The sequence below is a fragment of the Chinchilla lanigera genome, unplaced genomic scaffold, assembly GCF_000276665.1.
Source record: "Chinchilla lanigera isolate Chin_1 unplaced genomic scaffold, ChiLan1.0 scaffold00006, whole genome shotgun sequence".
Taxonomy (NCBI): Eukaryota; Metazoa; Chordata; class Mammalia; order Rodentia; family Chinchillidae; genus Chinchilla; species Chinchilla lanigera.
This window is the reverse complement of record NW_004955407.1, coordinates 39,395,443-39,420,579: the sequence shown is the minus strand read 5'-3', so window position 1 is coordinate 39,420,579 and position 25,137 is coordinate 39,395,443. Positions and strand designations below refer to the sequence as shown.

Genomic DNA, 25,137 nt, shown 5'->3' with positions numbered 1-25,137 from the left:
CGCTTGCCAGGCAGGCGCTTTTGCCGCTGAGCTAAATCCCCAGCCCCTAATTTATTTTTTGAGACAAGATCTTGTGAAGTCTTTGCCCAGGCTGGGCTTGAACCTGTGATCCTCCTGCCTCAGCCTCTCAGAGTGCTGGGATGACAGATGTGTATCCCCTGACCATGGAGACACGGACTGGGGAAACGTCCCTGCACTGTGCCCACCTCTTCCTGGACAGCAGGTTCCCTGTGGCACAGCTGCCTGAGAGGCCAGTGCCCCCCACGTGTCCCCCATTCTGGACACGCCCGGGCATCAGCTTTAGCCCACTCACCTTGAGAGGGCTCAGGTTACAGTCCTAGTGGTACCCCCAAAGTGTGCTGTGCAACACCCAGTTTTGTTGCAGCTTCTGCATCGTGCTGGTGTAGCGGTCATCTTTGGACACAAAGGGCATTGTGGGGTTTAGATTCCAGTTTCGGGAGCACAGCTTCCACTGTCGACACCCCAACTTGGCCTCTGCCTCAAGGAGCCGGTATGTGAGATTAAATAGATGTGCTCCATGGCCTGGACCGAGCCCCAGCACCCATCCTGCGGGCACCGCCTACACTTGGTGCCACCCACGTTCAGACCGGGGCGGTACTGCCTGCTCCTCAGCGGCTCGGCCTCCCTCCTCTGCCCCTGCCCGACCGCTCACCCGTGCAGCTTCCGCCTCTTCTGTGGCCCTCCGCCCGGCCCAGCACTCGGTGCATGGGAGGCTCTGTAAAGATATTTTAGAAAGAGTGACTGAAGTGAACCCTTAAGAGTGCCTCTGGGTGGCTGGCTGTGGCGGTGCACACCTGTCATCTCAGCACTCTGGGAGGCTGAGGCAGGAGGATTGCAAGTTTGAGTCTACTCTGGACAATTTAGTAACTTAGTAAGACGCTGTCTCAAAATAAAAATTAATAGAAGGCTGGGAATGTAGCCCAGTACAAAGGCCTGGGTTCAATCCCGGTACTACAAATAAAGAGGGTCCTTCCTCCCTCCTTGCTTCCTCCCTTCCTTCCCGGTCAGTGCTGACTGCCCTGGCACAGCGAGCTCAGCAGGGCTCTGGCCCACACTCATCTCTTTGCCCAGTGGCTTGAAGTGAGGGGCAGATGCGGGGGCGTGGGGTAGAAAGGGGAGAGGAAGAGAGGTCCTCAGGGCCTGCCAGAGCCACTGTGAGAAGCCGGATGTTCAGAAATAGTGCAGCTGCCAGTCCCCCAGACGCCCCCACTGCAGCCCGGGTGGGATGGGTCGGGTCCCCACCGTAAAAGACGGCCCCACCCGCCAAGGCCGCTGGGACCCCGCGCCATCCCTGGGAGTCCCTGCACAGGCTTGCTGGGGTCCTCCGTGTAGAGGGCGGGATGGGCAGCAGGGACCCCGGGCCACGTCCTATCTCACGGCACCCTTGATCTGCAGCGGCCTGGACAGCGCGTCCTGCTTCCAAGTGGTGTCACTGATGAAAGGGCTGGCGCAGGGCGGCCGCTCCATCGTCTGCACCATCCACCAGCCCAGCGCCAAGCTCTTCGAGCTCTTTGACCAGGTACGTGGCCACGGGTCCCCCCAGACCTCCGCCCGGACTTCCACCTGCCCCCTGCCCCAGATGCCCGCCAGGCTGGGCCTGACCTGGGAACACCAGACCTGGGTCCTCATGCCTCTGCGGGTTCCCCAGTGTCTGACCGGCCCATGGATGGACTGACTGACTGACTGACTGACTGACTGAGGGAGCAGGAGCTCCCGTGCCTTACTGAGCGAGGCCGGAGGTGACGCGTGTCTTTCTGCACCCCCAGCTGTACGTGCTGAGTCAAGGGCAGTGCGTGTACCGGGGGAAGGTCTCCAACCTCGTGCCCTACCTGCGGGACTTGGGCCTGAACTGCCCCACCTACCACAACCCCGCGGACTTCGGTGAGGACGAGGGCCAGCCTTTCCCGGCTCCGTGGGCTCCGAGTGGCTCTGCCGCTGGCGGGGGTTTGCGCAAGTGCGCCCCAGACAGCGTGAAGAAGGGAGGAAGGGCATTCCCTTCACACGCAGCCGTCCTCTGCCCCGGGTCCTCTGTCCTGGCGGGGGCAGCAGTCACCGGGTTTGGGGGCAGCCCGGAAAAGCTCACCTCGGGACCCAGGACTAGGCCCCTCAAAGACCCTGCCCGAGGCCCAGGCCCCTCAGACTCACGTGGGTGTCCCCGATGGCCTTCCTGCCACCAACCCTCCTCAGTGCACTGCGATTCTGTAAAACCTGGGGGGACACGCCCCCAAAATCCCACGTTTTATACTCTCATTTCCCAAATTGTGTTCACGCAGTATGTTTCTGGGGGGTGCTTTTTTTTTTTTTTACTGTACTGAGGATTGAGGATTGAACCCAGGGCTTTCACAGCGAGCTCCATCTCCAGCCCCTTTTTAATTTTGAGAAGGGTCTCACTAGGTCTCTAAATTGCCCAGGCTGGGCTGGAACTTGAGATCCTCCTGCATCAGCCTTCCAGAGGGCCAAAATGACGTGTGCAGTGTGCACCACTGCACCCAGCTGGGAGTGCTTCTCACTCACAAGGAGGGGCTGGGATGGGGAGGGAGGAGAGATGCAGGCGGGGCCTGGGCACACTTCAGAGCCATAGGAAGTTCCCACTGACAGCTGTGCCTTTGTCCGTGGGAGAGAAGGGACCAGTGCTACAGGTGCTACTGAGCAGGTGGGGACCAGCTGGGAAGACCCGGAGAGCAGATGGCCCCTAGCGTCCTTGGGGAAGGGCAGGGGCCGGAGGGCATGGACCTGGGGCGGGGGGCAAGTGCCCGGAGGCTCTGGCGCCAGAAGCCGCCAGGGTTGTCTCCTTGGAGTCCGGCCCGATGCCTCCTCTGTCCCTGCAGTCATGGAGGTGGCATCCGGCGAGTACGGCGACCAGAACGGCCGCCTGGTGCGAGCCGTGCGGGAGGGCATGTGCGACGCGGACTACAAGAGAGACCTTGCGGGCGAGGCCGAGGTGAACCCCTTCCTTTGGCACCGGCCCTCTGAAGAGGTAAAGCAGCCAAAACCATTAAAGGGGTTCAGAAAGGTAATGCAGCCCCGGCCCCAGGACAGCGGCTCGCCGGGCCTTGTGCCCGCTGCACGGGCACTGTCTGCGCGCGGAGGACGCCAGGCGGGAGCCTCACCGCCCCCTCTCCATGCCCAGGACTCGGCCTCCATGGAAGGCTGCCACAGCTTCTCTGCCAGCTGCCTCACGCAGTTCTGCATCCTCTTCAAGAGGACCTTCCTGAGCATCATGCGGGACTCGGTAAGGCCGCCGGGACCTCCCACCTCTCGTCCCGTCCTCCCTTCCCAGCATCAGCTCGGTGCCCGGCCCTGTAACAAGCACCCCCGGTGCGGCCTGTGGAGCGGCCTGGGGCTGGGTTGGGACTGGGGTAGAGGAACATCTGCCTGGGACGCAGCCCTGGCCTTTCAGAGACTGGCACCAGGGTCCCCCAGCAGTGCCACGCTTTACTGGACAGCCCAGCCTCCGGCCTGCGAGAGTGGGTGTCCGGGTGGCCTCAGGGACCGAAGCTGAAAGGCTCACGCTCCTACGAGGGCTCATCCCAACCCGGGGTGGAGCCCGCAGTGCGGCCGCTGATGTGCCCGCTGCCTGTCCTGGGGGACACCTCCCCTGTTCCCCAGTGTTGGAGACAGCTCCGTGAAAGATAGCAACGGCTTTGGCTTTAGCAGCACCGAGAGCGTGCCGTGCACACACACATGTGCGTGTGCCTGTGTACATGGTATAGTTTTGCACGAGTGCCTGCCTGCGAAGGCACAGCCTGAGATTGGCAGGGACAGGAGTAGGGGTTGCTCCTCCCCGACCCTGCTCGGCCCGGCCCTGCACACACAGGCGCCCAGGTAAGAGCCGCGTCCACCCCAGGTCCTCACGCACCTGCGCATCACCTCGCACATCGGCATCGGCCTCCTCATCGGCCTGCTCTACCTGGGCATCGGCAACGAGGCCAAGAAGGTCCTGAGCAACTCCGGCTTCCTGTTCTTCTCCATGCTGTTCCTGATGTTCGCCGCCCTCATGCCCACCGTGCTGACCTGTGAGTGAGCGCATGGGCTCGGGCGGGGCGGGGCGGGGCCGCGTCTCCCAGCAGACGGGCTTCCCGGACACAGTTTTCCAGTTCCCTCCTATATGTTGACAAAGCGGGTTTTGCTGTGTTTGATGTCAGATGAGAAAATACAACATGTACACCCAGGGAAGATTGTCCGGCCTGGTGAGGGCAGGCAGAGGGACGGTTTGCAAGCCTTCCGAAGCAGCAGCCCCTAGTTCTGCCGGCCGGCTGGGGCACATGCAAGCCCCATCATCCCCACCTCCCAGCGGCCTGTCTGTGGTCATGTTTTGGTTGCACTGGCTTTGTTTTTGTTTGTTTTTATTTTTTCAGTCCTGGGAATTGAACTCAGCGTCTTCACACTGAGCTTCACTGCCAGTCCTTTACTTTTTTCAAATTTTGAGACAGGGTCTCACTGAATCACTAAATCACCCAGGCTGGGCTCAAACTTAGGATTCTCCTGCCTCAGCCTGCCAGAGTGCTGGAATGACAGGCGAGCCCCTCCAGGCTCACCTCTCCAGATTCTTATCAGAAGAGGAAGCACATCACCTTTTCATTCAGACCAAGTGTTCGGGTGTTCTGAGACCCTGCTGCAGTGCAGGCCGGAACTGGGTTACTCAGGCTTTTGCTGGTGCTGGGGATGGGACCAGGCCTCGGGTCTTCAAGGCAGGCACTCACCGTGAGCCTCCCGGCTGCCCTGCCCATGTCTCCTGGCAGGCAGTGAGGGCACACCCATGCCGCCTGCCTATGGAGTGTGCTGACCCCCCTCTGCTCCCGCTCTAGTTCCCCTGGAGATGGGCGTCTTCCTGCGAGAGCACCTGAACTACTGGTACAGCCTGAAGGCCTACTACCTGGCCAAGACCATGGCCGACGTCCCCTTCCAGGTGCGCGGCCGCGCTCTTGGAGGGGGGCGGACCCGGGGGCTTCCGGGAGCAGGGTCGCGGTGCGGGGGCGGGGCTGACGGGCTCTGTGTCCCCAGATCCTGTTCCCCGTGGCCTACTGCAGCATCGTGTACTGGATGACGTCCCAGCCGTCCGACGCCGTGCGCTTCGTGCTCTTCGCGGCGCTGGGCACCCTGACCTCGCTTGTGGCGCAGTCGCTGGGCCTGCTGATCGGCGCCGCCTCCACATCCCTGCAGGTGCGTGGTTCCCGCCAGGTGCCGAGACCCCACCCCCGTCCTCCTGCCTGAGGTTCAGACTTCCCGGAGAAGGCTTCGTGCCTGACCTGTGGGAGGAGCCTGTTGCCAGGGTGGTCGGGAGGGCAGTCTCCTCCTCCTGCAGCTGGAGGGAGCCTGCTAGGCGAGTGCTCACGGCTGCCCTGCCCAGGACTGTGTCTCACAGCAGACAGCGCCTGCCCCATGGCCGCCTGAGCAGAAGGTTGAGTGGGGCTGGCCCACCCCCTCCAGCAAGGTCTGCTTGTGTTCCTGCCCCACCCAGGTGGCGACATTCGTGGGTCCCGTGACAGCCATCCCGGTCCTCCTGTTCTCCGGGTTCTTCGTCAGCTTCGACACCATCCCCACGTACCTGCAGTGGATGTCCTACATCTCCTATGTCAGGTAGCTGGGGGCCCCGCAGGGCAGAGGGGCACGGTGCTTGGGGCCAGCGCACACACAAGCTGCTGCCTGGCCTCCCGCTAGGGTGGATGTGGACAGGGGTGTCTGCACCTTTTATTTTCTCCCTACTCTTGGGCACCGCACTGTCACCCAGGGGAGCTGTCCCAGGACTACCCCACATGGCAGCGTTTCCCCATTTCATATGAAATACGCCATAACAAGACCCTGACTCTTTGTGCAATTTGAATAAGAAATCCAGTGGGAAGCAAGCCGTCTCTTCAATGTCCCAGTGTCCTGGCACAAGGGTATGCTAGAACCCGCTGCCCTCAGGCTCCGGGCTTTGTCCCCGTGCCGAATGTCTCTGCACGCTGCAGCTCCCCGCCCCCGCAGCACAAGAGCTGGGGACAAGCACTGCTTTTCCAGAATGTCGCTTGAGACCCGGGTGGATTGAGCAGGCAGACGAGAGCCACACAGAGCTCCGGTCCTGGGCTGCGCTGGTCTATGCCCTCCAGCACCAAGACAGGAGACCCGGGCCTTCCTTCTGAAAATCGGTGTCTGGGTTCTGCCGAGGCGAGGCTGGCACAGAAAGGAGAGGGTGTACAAGTGCTTTATTTAAACCCTCCTGCGTGCCTGCTGGGACATCCACCCACTGTTACTTCCAGCTGTTACAGAGGACCTTTCAGAGCCCGAGTACCCCAACTGCAACCCAAATCCCATTTATTTATCCCATAGGGCCAACACTGCAATTAAACTGAATACTGAGGTGTTAGTTTAGAAAAAGCAGCTGTTCTTAGATTCTCAGCTGCTGGAGTGACTCGGCTCATGTTCTGATAAAGAGGGCTCCACGTGCCCACCGTGGCATGCCTGCCGTAGGTTTGATTTTGTTTTGTTTTGTCTTGTCTTTTTGAGACAGAGTCTTGCTATGCAATTCAGGCTGGCCTTGAGCTCACTTTGTAGCCCAGGCTGGTCTCGAACTTGCAGTGATCCTCCTGCCTCAGCCTCCCTAGTGCTGGGATTACAGGCATGCACTACCACGCCCGGCCCTGCCGTAGGTTTGATGCCCCTGTCTTAGGGAGATGTGGAGAGGTGAAGAAGCGACCAGGAAAGAAAGCTCTTTGGCTTTTAGTCCCCTTGTCACTGGGACAACACAGCCGACACCTGCAACTTAAGGGAGAGGTTGGTTGTGGGTCACAGCTTCAGATATTCCGGTCCATGGTCAGCTGTCTCCAAGGCAGGGCAGCAGGGCAGAGGGGCCTGGCTGAAGAGAGCTGCTCATCGCATGGAGAACAGGAAGCGGGGGGAAGCCCTTCCAGGCCATGCCTCCAGTGACCCCCTCCCTCCTCCAGACCCCACCTCCTAAGAGCGTGTCAGCTGTGACCCTCAGAGTCCAGTCACCTGTCCGCAGCCCCTCCTACAAGTGCAGGGGCTTTGCAGGACATCTAGATCTAGCCCACAGCAGGCAGGAAGAGGCTGGCTGAGCCAGGGGCACGCCGCAACCTGGCCTTTAGCAGATAAGCCTCCTCTCATGCCTTGCACTGTCCCCCCAGGTATGGCTTCGAGGGTGTCATCCTATCCATCTATGGCTTGGACCGAGAAGACCTGCACTGTGACATTGATGAGACGTGCCACTTTCAGAAGTCAGAGGCCATCCTGCGGGAGCTGGACGTGGAGAACGCCAAGCTCTACCTGGACTTTATCGTGCTGGGGATTTTCTTCATTTCCCTGCGCCTCATTGCCTATTTTGTCCTGAGGTACAAAATCCGGGCAGAGAGGTAAAACGGCCGTGCCGGGAAGGAGGAACATTATATGTGGCGGCCGAGGGCCCCACCAAGTGGCGGCTGCGCGCCTGTGTCTGGTGACACGGGGACTCCCCTGACCCCACCGTGGGAGCCTCGCCGGTCAGTGTGGTCCTGTGTTCAGCTTCTCCACCCGCCTGGGCTGGATGTTCTCTCACTACCTTTTCTAGCTTTAACTAGGACGATGTAGAAAGGTCTGTTTTGTTTTTACATGCAGAATTTAAAACACCACAAATGGGGGCAGCGTTTAAAACTGCGACACAGCTGGTGACAAGAGGCTTCCTTGGTAAATTCTGTCCTACTGCGGAGGTGACAGGAGTCCTGGACAGGGAACCAGGACTCCTTCTCTGTGGGTCATGTGAAGAGTCCGTCCCGCGGGGGAGCAGACAGCCTGAGTGAGGAATGGCCCGTTTTATGGCTTCCTTCTCCTGGTTTTCTTTCTAAAGTTTGTCTCTTTTCTGACTAAGTCACTTTCAGAACCAAAAGTCGGTAAAGGTCACTCATTTTAAGAAAGCGTACCTTTCTTGTGGAGGGTGTGTTCAGGGTAAACAACATACTGTGTGCAGAGATAGAGGAATTCGACCTAATCTTGGAGCTGTCTTGTTTCCAGCTGAAGCTGTGAAAAGTCCTGGGGAGTGGGGGGTCGACACCGACACCAGCGGTGCCTGCACCAATGCAGGAGTCCCTGAGAGCCCCCCCCACAGTGCTCCGATGAAATTGGCCAACTCTTTCATGCCATTTTCTTTTCCACCTGCTTCTATTTTATGCAAAATAGTTTCCTCCGAAATTTCTGACCACCTTCATTTTGCCTAGAAAAAATTGTGCATATCCGCCCAGTTGAATTTTAAAGAATATGTTCTTTGCTCATCGATCGCATCAACTACCTCCACTGCACTGGGAAGCTGAGACTGAGGAATTGTCAGGCGGGACCCGGGAGCCTTGGGCCAGCCAGAGCCGCGGGAGGGACCTGGGCCGCGAGACGAGGCAGGTGGTTCAGATCGGGTCACCGTTAGGAAAACAGAGTTGCCTCGTCCTTCCAGGACGGCATGACCCTGGTGTCAGGGTGTTCCTTGAAAGACTCTTCTTGTGGCAGATCAGCCGTCTCCCCTGAGCCGCAGTTTTCCCTTCTGTAAATACCGCCCTGGCTCACGTTCATGGCTATTTTCAGCTCTGCAAGGCTCTGAGGTTCCTGAGGCCTTCATTTCCTACTCACACAGGATGGGAAGGGTCCACAGTTGACTGTGTGTGTGGATTTGGCTTTAAAATCACTTAGAGAGTTCTTCTTATTTATTTTTTCACTCCTGGATCTTTTTTTTTTTTTTTTTTTTAAGCAGAAACAGTTGAAATCTATATTAAGATGTATTGTTAAGCTTGCTTGTTCTATACAAATAGAAGATTGCCTTAGATTCTGTTTTTAACCAGGGTCCAACTTAGCCTTTATAAATAAAGTCTTGATTTAACTTCAAGTGTAATCGCCATGCGCAAGGAAGGCCTGCTTCGCGATTGCTGGAGGCGCGTGCAGTTGGCAGGAGCGAAGAGATGGCCTGGGTTGAGGTCTGTACTGGAAGGCCGTCCCCGGCCTTCGCTCTTCCTGTGGCTTGGTGTCGTGGGGCTGTGGTCTGTGGCCCCCTCCCCAGGCGCTGTGCCCTGGGGAGCCACATTGCTATTCTGAAGACAGCTTCCCCTCGCTGCCATCCGCAGAAATACATCCGGGCTCCAAAGCACCTCGGCCCTTGAGGAACCCTTTCCCTCGGAAGCCACACTCCTTGTACCCCCCTTTCCACGGGGAGCAGGTTATTCTTACCCTGTACAAGTGAGGGCCTGGCCAGGACCCCTCAAAAGGCCCATCATGGGGTACGAGGGGCGGCAAGGGTGAGTTTTTAAAGGACACTGACTTGAGCAGGTGATGGTGCGGAGGTGGCCCCTCAGGCTGGCCTGCTGCCCCTCTCCTGGGTCCTCAGGAGGCCTGCCGTGGGCAGCCCCGGTCCCTTTTCCATGTGCACAAGGCCCCGAGGTGCGGCTCCCCTCCACTGCCACCCGGGTCCCAGTGCTCTCCTGTGCATTTCTGGGTGCTCCTTGCCTTTTGTTCTGGTTTCGTAGTACCCTTTCTCCTTGGACCTGAGGCAGCGTCCACACAGTCACCCACACTGATTTCTGAGTCATCGTGGGACGAGGGGCTAGCGAGCTCGGTTCCCTCCTCTAGGGTGGAAATTCAGACCTCCCGGAGTTAGCAGAGGAGACTGCAGCCCAAGGAGTGCATTTCAAGGAAACTTGCTGAGGGAGAGGAGAAACGGAGTTCGTGGGCACTGCCCGGAAAGCAGCCTCCTCTCCCAGGCTTGCCCCCGCATGGCCAGGGATGCTGAGACGAGGAGAGGTGCGGCAGTGTGCCCAGGGCCCGGAGCTGGGGCGGGGAGGGGGTTGAGGAGCTCCTGGTGCAGTCACCAACAGGTGGCCGTGTGGGGAAGGCCGTCCCCTGGGGCTCACCTTGCCTCTCACCGTGGAGGGCCCATCCTGCCTCGGCCTGGTCCCAGCTTGCTAGCATGGCCACCTGGCCCGCAGCTGTGCACACGTGTGCCTCTGCATATTCACACACGTGACGGGTGTGTGCAGACACGCATGTGCATGTGTGTGGACTGCTCTGAGGTGTCGGTGGGGCCTCCTTCATCTCGGTGGCGTAGCAGCCCCTCAACCCTCACCGCCCTGACCTCCGAGAAGGACAGCGAACTGCCCCTCCTTTAGTTCCTGTGGTGCCGACGGTACCCGTGGGAGCAAAGCCCACCGGGCCTCTCGTCAGACGCCCGCCAGCTGCATGGGAACAGGACGGCAAGGAAAGCGAAGCCCAGGGGCGGGAGAGGCAGAATGTATGAACGGAAGCTTAGATACTTTTCAGAAGTAAAGACGCTAATAAAATATTTTGTATCAAACTTTGCACTCGCGCTCAGTGTCCAGTGCTTCAGGGATTGGCCTGAGCTTTGCTAGGCGAGCCGGCGTCTAGGCTGCACTTGGGACGCCCTTCCTGACGCGGCGGCCGCTGACCCCAGCTGGATAGTCACTGCCCCCCTCCAGGACAGCCAGCTTTTCGGGTGAGCTGTCTCGAGGTTGGGAGTTTGCCCTAGGCGCCCACACCTCTGCTGTGTGTGCGGGCCCCCTGCTGCAACGCCCTGCTCCCTCCCTCAGGCCCCAGCAGGGGGCACCCCATCCACAGTGCTGGTCCCTGAGACACGCGGTTCTCGGCCCCGCTCTGTGGCCCAAAGTCGCAGTGAGCAGGTCCCAGCTAGTTCCCAGCCCCCCACCCCTGGCCAGGCGATGTCCCCATAGTGATCACAATGGAAAGGCAGCAGCAGCTCAGGCCAGGACTTGAACCTGGGCCAGAGAGGGGCCAAGCGAGGTCACAAGGCTGTGTGGCCATGGTCCCTGCCGCCCTCCCGTGACAGGGAGGGGCAGGTGAGCACGATGCGCGCCTGGGGCACAGGCTCACTCTGTTCCCCTGGCACCTGGCTTCTCCCTCCCTGGCCCCCTCGCCAGGCTGCCCACTGCCAGGACTCCGTACAAGGTGCAATCAACGATACAGTGAATGCTTCCATTTAAAAAAAGAAAAAAACGACTTGTTACATACAGTAAAACACACATTGCTGTGGGTCCCCCTCAAAATCCTCTCCCTCGCTTCCAACACACTGCTCCCATCATTGCTGCCACTTCCTGCGGCAGCTCTGGGGTCCTCTTTCCTGAGTGTCTCTAGTTGCGCTGTCCAGGCTGCCTCAGTGTCCTGAACGGATTCAACACTTTTCCCTCTCATGGTCATTTTGACTGTGGGAAAGAGCCGGAAGTTGCGGTGTCAGATCCGGTGACTAAAGGCGTATGAGGACACGGCGTCCTGTTTGCGTTTGACAGAAATTGCCATAACCAGTTAATCAGTGTTTGGAGATCAAAAATGTTTTGAATGTTTAAATTTTAAAAATGTATTACACCACACTCCATGGCATGAAACCCCTCACAATATTCAGACCGCTCCCCTCCCTGGACCACATGTCTCCCTTTGCTTTGGCAATGTGTCTTTCACTGTAGGAAGTTTTGTGGTTTTTTTTAATTTAAACACTCACCATCGATTTTGGTCACCCCTGTATGTGGCAGTGCTGGCACCTGGTGTCTGGCAGGTCCCCTGCGGAGACGGGCTCCCGGCATCCCTGTTCGGGGTGTGCGGCTCTGGGTAGGGATAGAAAGGACGGCGCTAAAGGATCCCGTGTGTCCCTAGTGCAGTGGGGCCACAGCTGGGCCTGTGCTGTTTTGCTCTTTGGAGTCCAAACTGCTCCCCTTTCTGGGGGGCCTTTCAGGTCAGCATTCAGAACACAGTGCAGGGATGTGGGCTGTTTCCCCAGGGTTCCGTGGGGCTGTCTTTCATCCCTGAGATCTCAGGGAAGCCGTATGGATACAGAGCTTCAAACCCTGTGATGGCCCCCAGGCTCTCCCTAGAGTGACGCCATCCAGGAGGGAACCGGCCGGTCTCTGCAACTGCCCAGGCCGCACCTTGGCGTGGGTTTCCCCGGGGCCATGGCGGGGGTGGCATTTGTTTCCTGCTCGCCACTGCAGGGAGGTGCGATGTCTGGAGCTTTGAGAGCTTTGTGTTCTGGAGGGCACTGAGCTTGGACAACAGGCACATCCACTTCTGGGGAGTCGCCTGGCCACCTTCTTCTCGGGGGCCCCTCCTCGCACCCTCTCCTATGGGTGACACACGCCAGGCCCTGAGGGGAAGGGCAGGAAATCACAGAGTCTACACTGAGAACCCCATGTTCTTCCTGGAGATGTCAGGATGCCACTGAATCCAAAAGGTCCCACAGTTTGATTTTTCTGAAAATATTTTAGGAACTACAGTAGCTATTTGATTAGGATGCCTTCACATTTCTTTATGTTCCGTGACCTTTGAAACATCAACTTTCTGAGCTTCATCATAAATATTGGTAATTCCTTGGACTGACTAAAATAGGAGTGAAACATTCATCTGGCATGGTGGCACACACGAGCAACCCCAGCACTGAGGAAGCCGAGGCAGGAGGATCACCATGAGTTGAGGCCAGTCTGGGCTACATAGTGAGTTCAAGGCCAGCCTGGGTTACATAGTGAATTCAAGGCCAGCCTGAGCTACATAGCAAGACCCTGTCTTAATAAAAATAAAATAGGACTGAAACATTCTATCACCCAAATTTCTGATGAAGTGGGTCCTATGCTGCCTGCCGGAGTGGGCAGTGCTAGGAGGTCAGTGCTAGGGCAGAGGGGTTAATACGTGCAGCCACCTTTCCTCCTTTTCTGTTCCTTTCATTCTTGGCGACATTGTGGCAAAGCCTGATCACCGGGGAATCTGAGCACTGTTACCGTTTATCTGCGGAGGAATTGTTTACCTATTACTCCTTCCTAAGCAAAAATCAATGCAAGTAACTTTGTAGTCAGTGTGCGGTGGGAACATCTCACTCAAGTGCAACGTGTGTCTGTTTTTATAATTCAGGGTGGGTCACTGTCCAGAATGAGCCCTGTTCCCTGGGGAAGCAGGCTGCGGGAGACCGAGCTGGGAGAGGTGAACCTGCATGCCGCATCCATGATACATATTTACGTGCAGTGCCCCCAGGGCCGTCTGGGGTGTGTGGCCCCTCGGTCGTCCCTGCCAGGGCGCCTGAGCCAGAGCAGACCCCAGGACGTGAGCTTCCGACTCCACCCTCCCCACCTCCCCTGTCCATTTCTGCCTCGGTCTCCTTAGATTTGTACCTGCACTTTTTGCAGACTTGAACTTGGTTTCTGACATTAGATGCCATTTACGAACAATGTGATACACATCAAATAAAGCAGCGTTATTTTCAGAGGTCTGCTGTCCCTTCTTTCTGCCTCTGGGTGCTGCACCAGCTCTCAGACCTGGTGGGAGGAGGAGGCCGGGGTCTGGCGAGGGCCGGGGTGTCTCTTCCTCCTAACACCTGGGCTTCCGCTGCGGGTGCTAAGAGGGGTTTCCAGGAAATGGGGAGGATTGTGCAGGGGAGGGGCTTCTCCAGCCCCTGCCATGCTGAGCACCAAGTGCCTTTGTGTGTGTTGTCTCCCCCAAGCATCCTCAGACCCGAGATGCCACCATCAGCCCCATTTGGCAGATGAGGAAACTGAGGCTCAGAAAGATTAGACTGTGTGCCCGAGGCCACTGAGCTGGAGGCAGGATTCAGGGCTCCGCTGGGTCCCTGGCCCCTTCATTCCATTCCCATGGGAAGAACATTTCCGGAGGCACAGTGTAAGGCGAGACCATTTTGTCCCTCTCCTGACCTCTGCGTAGCCCAGACTCCCGCCCCTCCTCAATGCCCAGATTTCTCCCACCCACCCGGGCCCCTCCTCCAGGGCATCCTTATGGAATGCCGTCATTGCTATCCGAGAAAACACACCTCTCCCCACCCCACCGCCTTAGCAGTCTGGGGGGCAGTGGAGTTGGCCACAGGACACACTTGGATCCTCTCCTACCCCTGGCCGAGGTAGGGAGAGAGACCACTGACCCCCACCCAAGCTCCCTTCCCTGCACCTGGCTAGAAGTCCCGAGGTTTGGCACCCTCCCTGGAATACTCCTGGAATCCAAGCAGCCCTTTCTCTCTGAGGGACGCTACTGTGGCTTAGTGTTATCAGGGAGAAAGCACCTACGAGAGACCGGATATAGGAACAAGCAGAGCATTATGGGAGCCGGCAACTGACACTCTGACAGAGTCAGAAAACAAAATGTCGGCTCCACTGGACTTTACCTTCAGTTTATATACCTTTTAGGTTTCCGTAGTAACCACATTACCTCATTTTCAAGAATTTTACAAGAATGCCACATATCTGTCATTTTCCCAAAAGCTGACGGTCAGGCAGACATTGGGTGAACACTGTGGTTTAACGTCTAGCCTACTTTCCAATTTATTTATTTGTTCCTCAGGGTAATGATTTGTTCTCCTTTCGTGGGTGTTATGGTTAACTAAGAGGGAAGGGGGTGAGGAGTGAATTCATCTAACGTGTAAATGAATTTAGGTGACTTTTAAAATGGAGTTTAAAAAAATGGTGTCTCTCTGGCCCTACCAGTAGCCTGCATTTGAACTGCAGAAGCTTTCCTGGGAAACAGTGGAAGGAAACCCACGCCCTCTACCAGACGCTTGGAGAAGTCGGACAATTTCCTGGCTGGGCCGAGGCTTGGGTGGGTGGGCCATCCAGCGGCATGGAGGAATAGGTGTAGGTGTCTGGGGGGCCCTCTAGTGGGGCTCTGTCAGCATACAAGGGACGGAGCCCTGGAGGCATGGGTCTATGTGCTGCAGTTTTGCAAGAGAGAAGCCTGCAGTTCTGCTGTCCACCAGCAGCAAGGGGGCCCAGGCAGGTTCTGGACATGGTGCCATTTCAAGCCCACCAGGAAGGTATTCAATAGCAAAATGATCCCTGGACTTAGTGGATCACAGCTCATTGTCTGAGCCACCCTGAGCCCTGCTTGATGTCAGTCAGTTTTAGAGCTGCCCGGGCCAAGCTTGGACCTTGCCAGAGCTGGGTCCCAGGGCAAATCCCTGAGGGAACCTCTCTGGGATAAGGTCTGGGGAAGGGGCTGAGGGAGAGTCCCCACTCTGGGGAAGATGAGCTCAGCCCTTCGCTGGCAGAAGCCATGGGTGGAGTTAAACGTGGGTATGCGCAGCCATGACTGGGCCCGGGTCCCAAGACCCTGTGCCTTGGGGCAGGCGAGCACCAGGATTTCCAGGGAAAGGAGGAAACCCGCCCCCCGCCCCCGCCCTTCCCGGGCTGAGTTCCTCCACGGAGGCCTCCATGCTGCCACTGCCACCTCGTGTCACACCCCGTGCACGTGGATGGGTGAGCTCCTGGACCCTGGGGTAGCTCAGAAGGTTCAGGGGTTCCTGAGGGCTCTGCCCAGGTTGGGCAGGTACAGGGAACAGAGGGATTTTACCTGCTGCCCCAACAGCTCTGGGGGTGCCCTGGAGAGATGGGGTGTCTGAGAAAGCGCCAAGGTCTCTGGGGTCCCTCCCCACTGTTGGACCCTCCCCACTGTCCTGATGGAAAGGGGGGCTTTAGGCAGAAAGGCAGAGAACACAGATGCCAACATCTGGGAATTTTCTTTCTCAGTTTGAAAGATACGATGATCCAGGTTTAAACAGAGAAGGAGGGGAGAGACCCTGACGGAGGCAGGCAGACGGCTCCGGGGGGAGTGGGCAGGGGACACAGGGCCTCCCTGGGGGGACCCTCCCCAGCAGCAGCCCCTCCTCTCTTCATGCAAATATTTCCGAAGGCCGCTTTTGCTACTCTGAAATGAAACTGACTCCTTAGGCATGACTACACACAGACTTCTGAAAATAAGGTATGCGCAATACCCTATAAAAATAAGAGATGTGGAGCCCGGCCTGGTGGCCCACACCTATAATCCCAGCACTTGGGAGGCTGAGACATGAAGATTGCCAGACGTTCCAGGCCAGCCTGGGCTACATAGCGAGTTGAAGACCAGCCTGGACTACATAGCAAGACCCTGTCTCCAAAAAAAAAAAAACAGAGGTGAGAGGAAAGCAATACCGTGTCATCGCATGTCAGCACGCCTGTGCGCACAGGAGTGGGAGGAGCCCTGGGCCATTGATGGGCACCTGTGAACTGGGTCTCAGCAAATGGGCAGCTCAGCTACAGCTCTGAGCACAGGGGCAGGCTTCCTGCGTTCCTGGGCAGCGTGGGTGCATCCGTGCCATGCACGACAGACACGGCTTTGTGTTGGGGCATAAGGCCTTAGCCGGGCTGTAGGCTCAAACAGTTTTGTAGCCAGTGTGAGCATCCTGGGACCTGGGACACCCCCCGTAGCCCCATTTAGATGGCACTGGGAACCCGTTTGCAGGTGCGACACCCATGTGACAGTGCGGCCTCCGTCGAGGCCTGCGTGGCTCTGGGGCCGACCACCACCACCCGAGGGCCTGGGGACCAGGCAGCCCCGAACGGGTTTGGAGCTGGCTCTGTGTGTGTGAGGCCGACGTCCCCTGGGGGAGCAGGCAAAACTGGGGAGTGGGTTCGGAGAAGCCCAGCCCCTCCCGGACCCCAGAAACTGTAGGAAGAGCCTGTGGTGGACTCAGCCTTGCATGGTGACTTGGGGAGCCTCCAGGAAATGGTTTGCTAGGCACTGCATGCTCTTTGGAGGTGGGGTGATCAGCGTGGCTTCTTCATTTCACTGGGAAGGCGAGAGGCCCCCTGCAGACGCCAGTGAGTCTCCAGGAGCGGTGGGCACATACAGCAACCAGCAGAGGGCGCCACTCATCCTGCATTTGGTCACAGAACAAAGTGGGCGGCTTCTTGGTCCTGGGTCTGCTCACCACCCCGACCCTGGGCACCCTGGGAGCCCTTATGAGCATAAGACAGCCACTACAGGGGTGCTGGGGGCTGCTGTTCTCTTTCTCCTAACACACACCCCTTCTGGGGGCTCGAGCCTCACCACCCTGCTTGGGGTCCAGAGGGAGGCAGGAAGCACCCCAAGTTCCCAACAGGAGGTAGAGGCAGACACCCCAGGTGACTCCCCTGGAAGAGCCGAGGACATCCCCATTCCCCAACCCAAGACAACACGAGAGAGAAGGCGCCCCGCGTGCGCTGTCCATTCCCAATAGACAAGCGGGGTTTGGGCCCCTGCATCTGGCAGTGACCAGAGGCGATTTGCTTCCCAGGCTCCAAGGGAAAGAGGTCCAGTGGTGATAAAAATAAACTTCATTTCTACACGAGGGAGCCTGGTGTCATGGTGCACACCTGCAATCCCAGAACTCTGGGAGGCTGTGTAGGAGGATTGAAAGTTTGAGCCCGGGGCTGGGGATTTAGCTCAGTAGCACAGTGCCTGCCTGGCAAGCACAAGGTCGTGAGTTCAATTCCCGGTACCGGAAAAAAAAAAAACAACAAAAAAAGAAAGTTTGAGTCCAACCCGGGCAATGCAGCAATGCAATGAGACCCCTCGGGGCTGTCGGCAGCACCTCGATGGCCTAGTAAACAGCAGGGACTGCACACCCTCCACCAGGGCCAGGAGTCAGCACACAGGGTCCACCTGGGGCACCCAAGCCCCTGCTTCACGATGCCTTAGTGCATCCCTGGCCCCAGGTGGGCTGGGGCAGGGCCGGGAGAATGGCTGGGGAGCAAGGAGGGGTGGCAGGGGTCTCCTCCCAGTGGAGGGGGTGACAGGGTGCTGGAGGGTGTCACAGGGCCCCAGCTGGGGACTTGCTCTCTGGCCTCGGGCATGGTCACCTTGGGGAACATGTACCCCCTTGTCAGTTTCCTGCCATTTAGCAGAATACCCAAGGCTGGGCGCTTAAAACAGATTTATCAGCTCCATTTCTGGGGGCCGAGAGCACAAGGGAGGCTTCGCACTGGAGGGCAACACCAGGCTCGTGTGGTGGGCAGGAAGCAGGGCTCTTGGGTCGCCAGCTCTGCCCAACCAGCAGCTTCCAGGAGCTCCCTTCCTTCTCGTGCTGATCCCCACCAAACCTGACGACCCCGTGACCCCTCTCCACAGCACCACCCTGGGGCTGAGCTTCCGAGTGGGAACCCCAGGGGCTGCCCTCAGCCACCCGGAAACACCTCAGCACCCGGCGCACCCTCACGCTGGACAGGCCCTTGTGTCACTTCCTGGCGGGAGGCAGCTCCACCCTGCGTAGCCAGGGCAGCAGGAGGGCGGGAGAAGCTTCTGGAAGGGGTGCAAAGCACTGCTCCATCGAAACTGGGGCCGCAGGGCTGGAGGGACGGAGCCACACCCCAGGCTGAAGGAGTGGTCTGGGGTGGACCCGTGCCTGGTGACCCTGCTCTAGCAGACAGGGATGGGGTACAGTGCGTTTACAGTCCTCAGGGAGGGGGTGTGACGGGGGTGGCAGGTGCAAGCCAGGAGGCTTCTGGGGTCCCTGGCGCAGTGGCCATGGCAGTTCTCCATGACCAGGGTGTGGGAGGGAGATCTCAGCTGTCTACCCTGGCACAAGGCGAAGGCCACCACAGTGGCCTGTGGCCAGGGACACTGACTCCCTCCTCTGGCAGGATGAGGCCACGCCTCACAGGCTGGGCATGGTCGCCCTGCAAGGGACGCAGAGGGGCGGCCCAGGCTGGCAGGGGGGCGGCAGGGTCTCTCCCCAAGGAAGCTGGGCTCCCTCGGCATAGCCCGGGTCCCGGGTGCACCTGAGGGTCACTCCAGATCAGCAGGTGGCGCTGCTGGGCACTGGCCTGGACCCGGCTCCAGATTCCCAGACTGGGTCCCTCTGAGCCAGGACCTTTGGACACATCACCTCAAGAGATACTGTCCCCTCAGCTGCCAGACAAGGATGGCAAAGCTCCGGGCTCCAAGGCTGGCTGCCCTGTGGAGGCAGTGTCTCTCGTCTCTTTCCCAGTGGAGGAAACCAGGGACCCCACCCCTGCGGCCGTGTGGGGGGTGTGACTAAGGGGTCCCAGTGGGAGCAGGGTGCCACTCAGCCAGCTGGCACCATGGGCAGAAGCCCGAGAGAGACCTGGGTGTGGGGGGCGGGGCCGTCCTGGAAGTGGGGTGGCTTGGGCACTGGGGGGCTGTGAGAGGAGCTCCCGGGCTCCCCGCGCATCTGTTCCAGTGGCGCCAGCTGTAGCCACAGTGAAAGGCGCCCCAAAGCGCCTCGGTGTCAGGCTTAAGAAGCAAATACAAACAGCGCCAGCCTGGAAGGGGTCTCTTGGTTTGATAGCGTCACCACAATACACGGTACTAGCTTCTTGTTGTTTTCGTAGCACTGGGCATTGAACCCGGGGCCTTCACTCTGCGCTACATCCCCAACCCTTTTTATATTTTGAGACAAGGCCTGGCTAAATTGCTCAGGCTGGGCTCAAACTTTTGATCCTCCTGCCTCAGCCTCCCAGCGTGCTAGATCGCAGGTGTGCACCACCACACCCGGCTCTTCGTGATCGTTAAAACTTAGCTGTGGGATAGTTCTTCTCGGCTCTCAGAAGGGGGGATGGGTCACACGGAGGGTTGCAGGCCTTCCTTGTCACGTGGCTGGGTCTTGCACCTGCTGGGGCTCCTTGGGGTCTGTTTGACACCCCCACCCCCACCCGTGAGAGCACACGGTAAGCTAAAGAATGGCGGCAGTGGGCTTCCGGCGTGAAGAAGTGTCCTCATGCTGACACAGGATCTTTATTCTTTGGGACGCTAGGCCCTGACTTTAGCCCAACTCAGCAGCATGCTGGCCGGGAGCAGGGGTGGGGGGCTCTCAGCCACCTGGAGCGGGGGACCTTGTGGCGCGGCGGCAGGCGAGCTTCAAAACGTGCATTCTGGAACAAAGCAGAGGTTTGGTGAGCTGCCGTCTCCAACCCAGCAGCCGGCTTCCCCAGGACCCACCCCCCGTGCCAGGGACGAGTGGACCTGGGAGGGCCTGGAAGATGACAGGGGAGATGCCCTTGGGGGGCTGGGTGCAGGGCAGAGGGAAGAGCCCTGGGCAGTGCCCCCTTGGCTCCAGACCCGGGGGCCCTCGTCCGACTCCACTGGTGGAAGAGGAAGCCCTGGGGGGGGGCTCCATCTTTGGTTGGGGCCAGAGCAGCTGGGACATGGGCCCCCCTGCTGCTCCAGGACAAAGGGCACAGCTGCCCCCTTTGGATGTCCATTCCAGGAAGGTGCTTGGGGCAGGTGTGTCCTTCCTAGAAGGTGCACTGGCACCTGGGCATGCCAGGTGGCTGATAGCAGACAGCTACGCCCAGTACAGGGTGGGCCCAGATGAGCCAGGACAGCCGTCCACCTGCTGTCTGCGCTCGGCCCCTCCCAGGGAGGGTCCCCGGGAGTCCCCTGCACCACACCCCGCAAGCCACCCGGCTGCTGTCTGCTGTGAGCACCTCACAGACGCAAGGGGCTCTGGGTGGCCGGTTTGCTAGTCGGCCCCAGCCGTCAGCCGGGCTCTGCAAGCCCACCCACTTCCCCTCTCTCCAGGGCAGCTTTGAAACGCGTGCCTTCTGCACGGAGCCTTCGCTGTGAACAGCTCCCTTTTCTGTCTTACAGCGCCCCTGGCCTGAGACCTCACGAGGGAGGTAGGCGCGGCGCCGGGAGTCCTGCCGAGGCCAGGGCCTGGTGGCTTTCTGGGGACCTGCAGTGCGCACCTCCGCGTGCCCCAGGACTCCGCGCACTGCCACCGGCCTCACCTGTCTCCTGCAGAGGCTTGAAGCACCAGGGCACGTTCCGGATGCTGGAGTCAAAGCAGCAGCCCCGGTTGTGGCACTGCTCCTGGGTGACCTGGGGGTAGCCGCAGTCCACCCGCTCCTTGGCTGGGACCTTGCATTGACTCTCCGCTGCACAAACCACATCTGGTCAGCTGCCGGTGCCCTTCCTGCTCGGGGCTGTGTGCTGCACTCGTACCCCACCGCCTCCCACCCCAGGCCCACCCCACTCTGGGTGGCCGCACCCCCTGCCCCGAGGGTGGGCTTCCCGCGGGGACCCAGGAACCCGGCCACCTGCACAGGTGTCTGGCGCACGTTCCTCTCAGCTGGGCCTGGGTGCCCTCCCACTGACGGAGCCTGTGGGACTCGGGGTCCCCCGAACCCAGAACAGAGCCATCTTCCTGGTTCTATCAATAAAACTTTCCCCTTTTCTTAAAAACGAAATGTGTGCTGTGAGATCTAAACCGCTGGAGGAACCCTGGGTGCCGGCAGACTGTGGCTGTGTGTCCTGGTCCCCCGTGCCGCCCACGCCCGCTGTTCACACAGGCCTGCGTGTGTACGCGTGTGCGTGTGTGCGTGTGTGCGCTTGTGCGTGTGTGCGTGTGTTAACACACACGGCACAGCTCACCTGCCCCATTAACCAGCTGCATTTTCCCACAGAAAACAGAAACCCAGAAGCCCCCCAGCCTCTCCCGCTGTGGCCTAGTCCGGCCACACGGATCCCTTCCTGCCTGGCTCCCGGCTCTGCCTGCCCCGGCCTTCCGCTGTGCCTGGTGACCTGGGCAGCAGGGGCCGCCCAGCTCCCGGGTCCGAGGCTGGGTCTGGGAAGGCTGCCCTCCCTGCTCTGTAGGTCCCAGAGCAAAAGGCACAGCCTACCTGGAGCTGGGAGGCACAGCCTCTGTGTGTGCGTGTCGGGACCGCTCCCCTCTCCTTTCCTGAGTGATGACCTGCCCCATCCAGAAATCTCCGCAAAGATAGCAAGGGGGCGGCCAGCCTGGGGTCCAGCCCTGATTCCACACTGGCCAGAGAGGCTGCTTTTTTTAGGTACGGAAATTTCCTCTATGCCTCAGTTTCCTGCCTGTGAAATGGGGACAGTAAGCCCCGTGGTCCTGGGTTATTGCAAGCAAATCCGTGCGTGTGATAAAAGCTAACGGTTACACTGGCCGGCTCAGCCCCTGGGAGTCCCCTCTCCCGGGGCCTGTGTCCCCACCCTGCGCCTGGCAGTCGGCGATACTCACACAGCCCCAGGTACTCGGCAGCCCAGCCCGAGGACCCCAAGGCCACGACCAGCAGCAGCAGCCAGAACCCTCTGGTCTCCATGACGACGTGTGCACTTAGGGGAAGCCTGGCACCGGATGCGCCGGCCGCCCCCGGCGGTCCCTTTATACCCACCGGCCCAGCCGCTCCCCTGCCCAGTGTTTGTTTGGGGAGGGGGCCCCTCCCGGGCTCTGGCTCCGCCTGCGTCTGTGCCGGGATTGTAAAGCTCCCGCAGACTCATCTGTGCGGGGAGGCGGGGTGGGGGTGGGAGGAGTGGTGGACGAGAACAGCGCCGCCTCCCGCCCCACCCGCGCAATGCCAGGTGCAAGGCCGAGAGACACCGAAGAACCCCGCGTCACCCGCAGCCAGCTAGGTCAGTCTCCTACACGCGGGAGGCAGAAATTCTTTCTCTTGTTTGCTTTTTATCAGCAAAACCGTTTTCTATTAACCGCATTTTAATAAATGCACGAAATGCGTTTATTCAATGCATTTTAATAACACAGGAAAGAATCCCCGGCTGGAGACCTCACCGTGCGGACGCAGGCTCTCAGCACCCTCCTGGCCCCCGGCGGAGCACAGGGTCCCCCGCGCCGGCGCCCGCTGCCTACCCCGCCCGGACCCTGCCTATGTGTCTCTCCCGCCACACGCAACAGGGACAGGCCGTACAGCTTCTCCAAGTTAGGTTTTTCTTTTCTTTTTTTCAATAAACACTGTATCTCTTTTTTAAATAAGAACTGGTTTTATATTAATTTATTTTATCTTTTATTTTGATTGGTCCGCGTTTGCAGTGCAGTGATGGCCTTGCGTGGGGTTGGTGCGTGTGTGTAACACAGTTGAATACTTTTCATACTCTCTTCCCCTTCCCCTCTGTCTCTTGGTCCTTTTCTCTCTTTTGTAAAAAGATCTGTCTCCCTGTTTCCTATTATCTGTCTTTTATTTTGTTCTTTAATTTATTTATACTTTGGGCCTCTCATATAAGAGAAACTGCATGATATTTAACCTTCTGTGTCTGATTTATTTCACTTAGTATTATGGTCCCCAGGGGCATCCATTTTCCTACAAATGACACCAGTTTATCCTTCTTTATGGCAGAGTAGTACTCCGCTGTGTGTAAATACGTTTTCTTTATCCATTCATCTGTTGATGGACATAGAGGCTGTTTCCAAGAATTAACTGCAATGAGTTGAGCTGCTATAAACAGGGGTCCACACTCTGCGCTGGAGATTGCCTTCCCATTGCACGTCTGGGTCTAGACGAGCTGGGATAATTAAACCTGACTTCCGGGGAGGAAACAGGCCCCACACTGAAGACTCCTGCAGACGTTGCCCCTCCCGCTGCAGCCCAGGACTCAGGTCTCAGTGCCCCTCATCCCCGAAATGCAGCTGATGGGGGCTGGGAGCTGACTCGCCCCCAGGAAGGTGGGTTCCCAGGACTCTCTGAGGTCCTCCCTGGCCACACGCCTTGGGTACAGGTGCCCCTGCCCACCCAGGCCTGGCCCCAGGCAGGGCACACGGCGTGTGCAGGAGACTGAGCCTCTCGCAGGGTGTCCTTGGAGCTGCCCCCCGCTGAGTGGCTGGGGGAGGCAGGCGGCTGTCACTGCGAACTGGCGCAACCCACCCGCAACCCCGGGCCTGTGCCCAGTCAGCCCTCCACTGCGGCCCAGGGCCCTCAGGCGCGTCAGGCCGCTGCTCCTTCCGTGGCCGTGGCCGTGGAGGGCAGGGAGGAAGAGCCACGCCTATGCTGTCCCGGCCCCACTTTCTCCAGGACGGTGGACACGGGCTGGGTTTTCATGGGACAGGAAGTCACTGTGGGGAGCTCCTGGGAGCCTGCTCTGGGGAACCCCCTCTGCTCTCCCTGCAAACCCACGGGCCCTGTGGCCACGGGCAGACCTGTCCCAGAGAGCCCAGGCTGCAGGGCCTGGAGACAAAGGCAGTGTCGAGTGCTGTGATCCGAGTCCGACACCTCCAGCTGGTGCCTCAGTTTCCCCGCCTGTCACACAGTGCTCTGGGAGGTGGCAATGCAGCATTCAACCAGGTGCTTGGGTTCAGGGGAGAGACGCCAATCACCTGCCGGGTGGGGGCAGCAGCCCTGGCAGCCAAGGCGCCTGAACCAGGTCCCCCGCTGATAGGGGCGCAGCTGAGGCTGGCGGGGGCAGGGCTAGGAGCGCTGGTGTTGACGCATGGGCTCTGGGCTGGCCCGGGGCTGCAGACACAGGCGGCCCTGGCACGTCCCTCGGAGGGGGCTGGGCAGCAGAGCCCACCCGCTTGCCTTGGGAGGCCCAGGCCCTCTTGGAAGACGCCTGTCACCAGGCCACAGACCCCACCCTAGCAGGTGGCCACCGTGGGCAGCTGACCTGCATGAGCAGGTGCTCCAAGGCCAGCCTCTCCCCTCAGCCTGAGTCGCCCAGCCAGGTGCAGTGCAAAGTCCTGGGAATCCTGCCCTGCTGGCCTGGCCTCATGTGCTTCGGTCTGAGGACAGACAGGGCCACCCTGTCAGATTCAAGCAGTGGGCAATCTGGCCCAGATGCTGGGGTCTCCAGACACCAGGCAGTGCCCTGACCTCAGAGCCCAGAGCCAGGTAGGGACAGACAAGCCTCGACAGTGTGGCAATATAATTTAAACTGGCAAAACAGGATGTAATTTGACTGGGTCTAGAGGGATGAGTAGGAGTTCACCACAGGAGTGAGGGTCAGAAGGGTATTCCAGACGGAGGAGTGCCTGCCTGACCTGCTTCACTGCCTTCCTAATGCTGACTCTTGGCTCCTGCACGGGAAGAAGTGAGGAGGCAGATGACACCTCCCAGGGCCCTGCTGACCAGCTGTGCCCACCCACAGCTGCCTGGGCGTGGCCTCCACCTGCACGCTCTCGCCTTGCCTCCCAGATGGGCCTTCGGGCCAGCTTGAATCAGAACCCTGGTGCAGCCACTCCCAAACACGGTGGCCACCAGGACCCTCGGTCTGGGGCAGAGGGGTGGGCACCATGCAGACCTGGCCATCCATGCACAAAGGGTCCCCTGGCTGGCCTGAATCTCCTGCCTGGAAGTGGCTCAGACACCCGGGGAGGGGCTTGAAACTGCCGGGTTCCCGGTGACTTCAGCCACTCTGGAGGCCACCAGGTACTCTGGGTTGGGACAGTTGCATCAGCCAGGATTCCAGAAACGCCCAGGGACAGAGATAAGTGGGGATGTCACTGTGGACAGCTGCACAGCAGAGGGGCCCCGGCCCGGCCCGCCCAGCTGAGGCCCAGACACCTGAAGACCGGGCCTCTCCCTCGGCCTGGCGCTGGCGCTGGCCCTGACGGGCAGTGGGGGCCGTCCTGAGTCACAAGGGAACGTGCAGGCC

General features: G+C 59.3%; 2 protein-coding genes across 3 annotated transcripts in view; one reads left to right on the top strand and one right to left on the bottom strand.

The window, feature by feature from the left end:
* Abcg1 (ATP-binding cassette, sub-family G (WHITE), member 1) overlaps positions 1 to 10,318 on the top strand; it is a 49,122-nt gene extending 38,804 nt beyond the window's left edge. The window contains exons 7-15 of one of the 2 annotated variants that reach the window (XM_005375833.2): positions 1,417 to 1,540; positions 1,788 to 1,902; positions 2,850 to 2,998; positions 3,152 to 3,253; positions 3,869 to 4,037; positions 4,830 to 4,930; positions 5,026 to 5,184; positions 5,483 to 5,601; positions 7,146 to 10,318. In XM_005375833.2, coding sequence (XP_005375890.1) covers positions 1,417 to 1,540; positions 1,788 to 1,902; positions 2,850 to 2,998; positions 3,152 to 3,253; positions 3,869 to 4,037; positions 4,830 to 4,930; positions 5,026 to 5,184; positions 5,483 to 5,601; positions 7,146 to 7,374 — 1,267 coding nt within the window. In that variant the 3' untranslated portion in view covers positions 7,375 to 10,318. Of the gene's footprint in view, positions 1 to 1,416; positions 1,541 to 1,787; positions 1,903 to 2,849; positions 3,035 to 3,151; positions 3,254 to 3,868; positions 4,038 to 4,829; positions 4,931 to 5,025; positions 5,185 to 5,482; positions 5,602 to 7,145 lie in introns of both variants that reach the window. The other variant, XM_005375832.2, reaches the window with a different exon arrangement.
* A 9,176-nt stretch (positions 10,319 to 19,494) lies between these two features.
* Positions 19,495 to 22,046, bottom strand: Tff3 (trefoil factor 3 (intestinal)). The gene is made up of 3 exons (XM_005375831.1): positions 21,779 to 22,046; positions 20,526 to 20,672; positions 19,495 to 19,667 (listed from the first exon to the last, which is right to left on the bottom strand). Exons 1-3 carry the CDS (start codon positions 21,858 to 21,860, stop codon positions 19,654 to 19,656), a joined length of 243 nt encoding a protein of 80 aa, XP_005375888.1. The 5' UTR covers positions 21,861 to 22,046; the 3' UTR covers positions 19,495 to 19,653.
* Between the last annotated feature and the right edge of the window lie 3,091 nt (positions 22,047 to 25,137).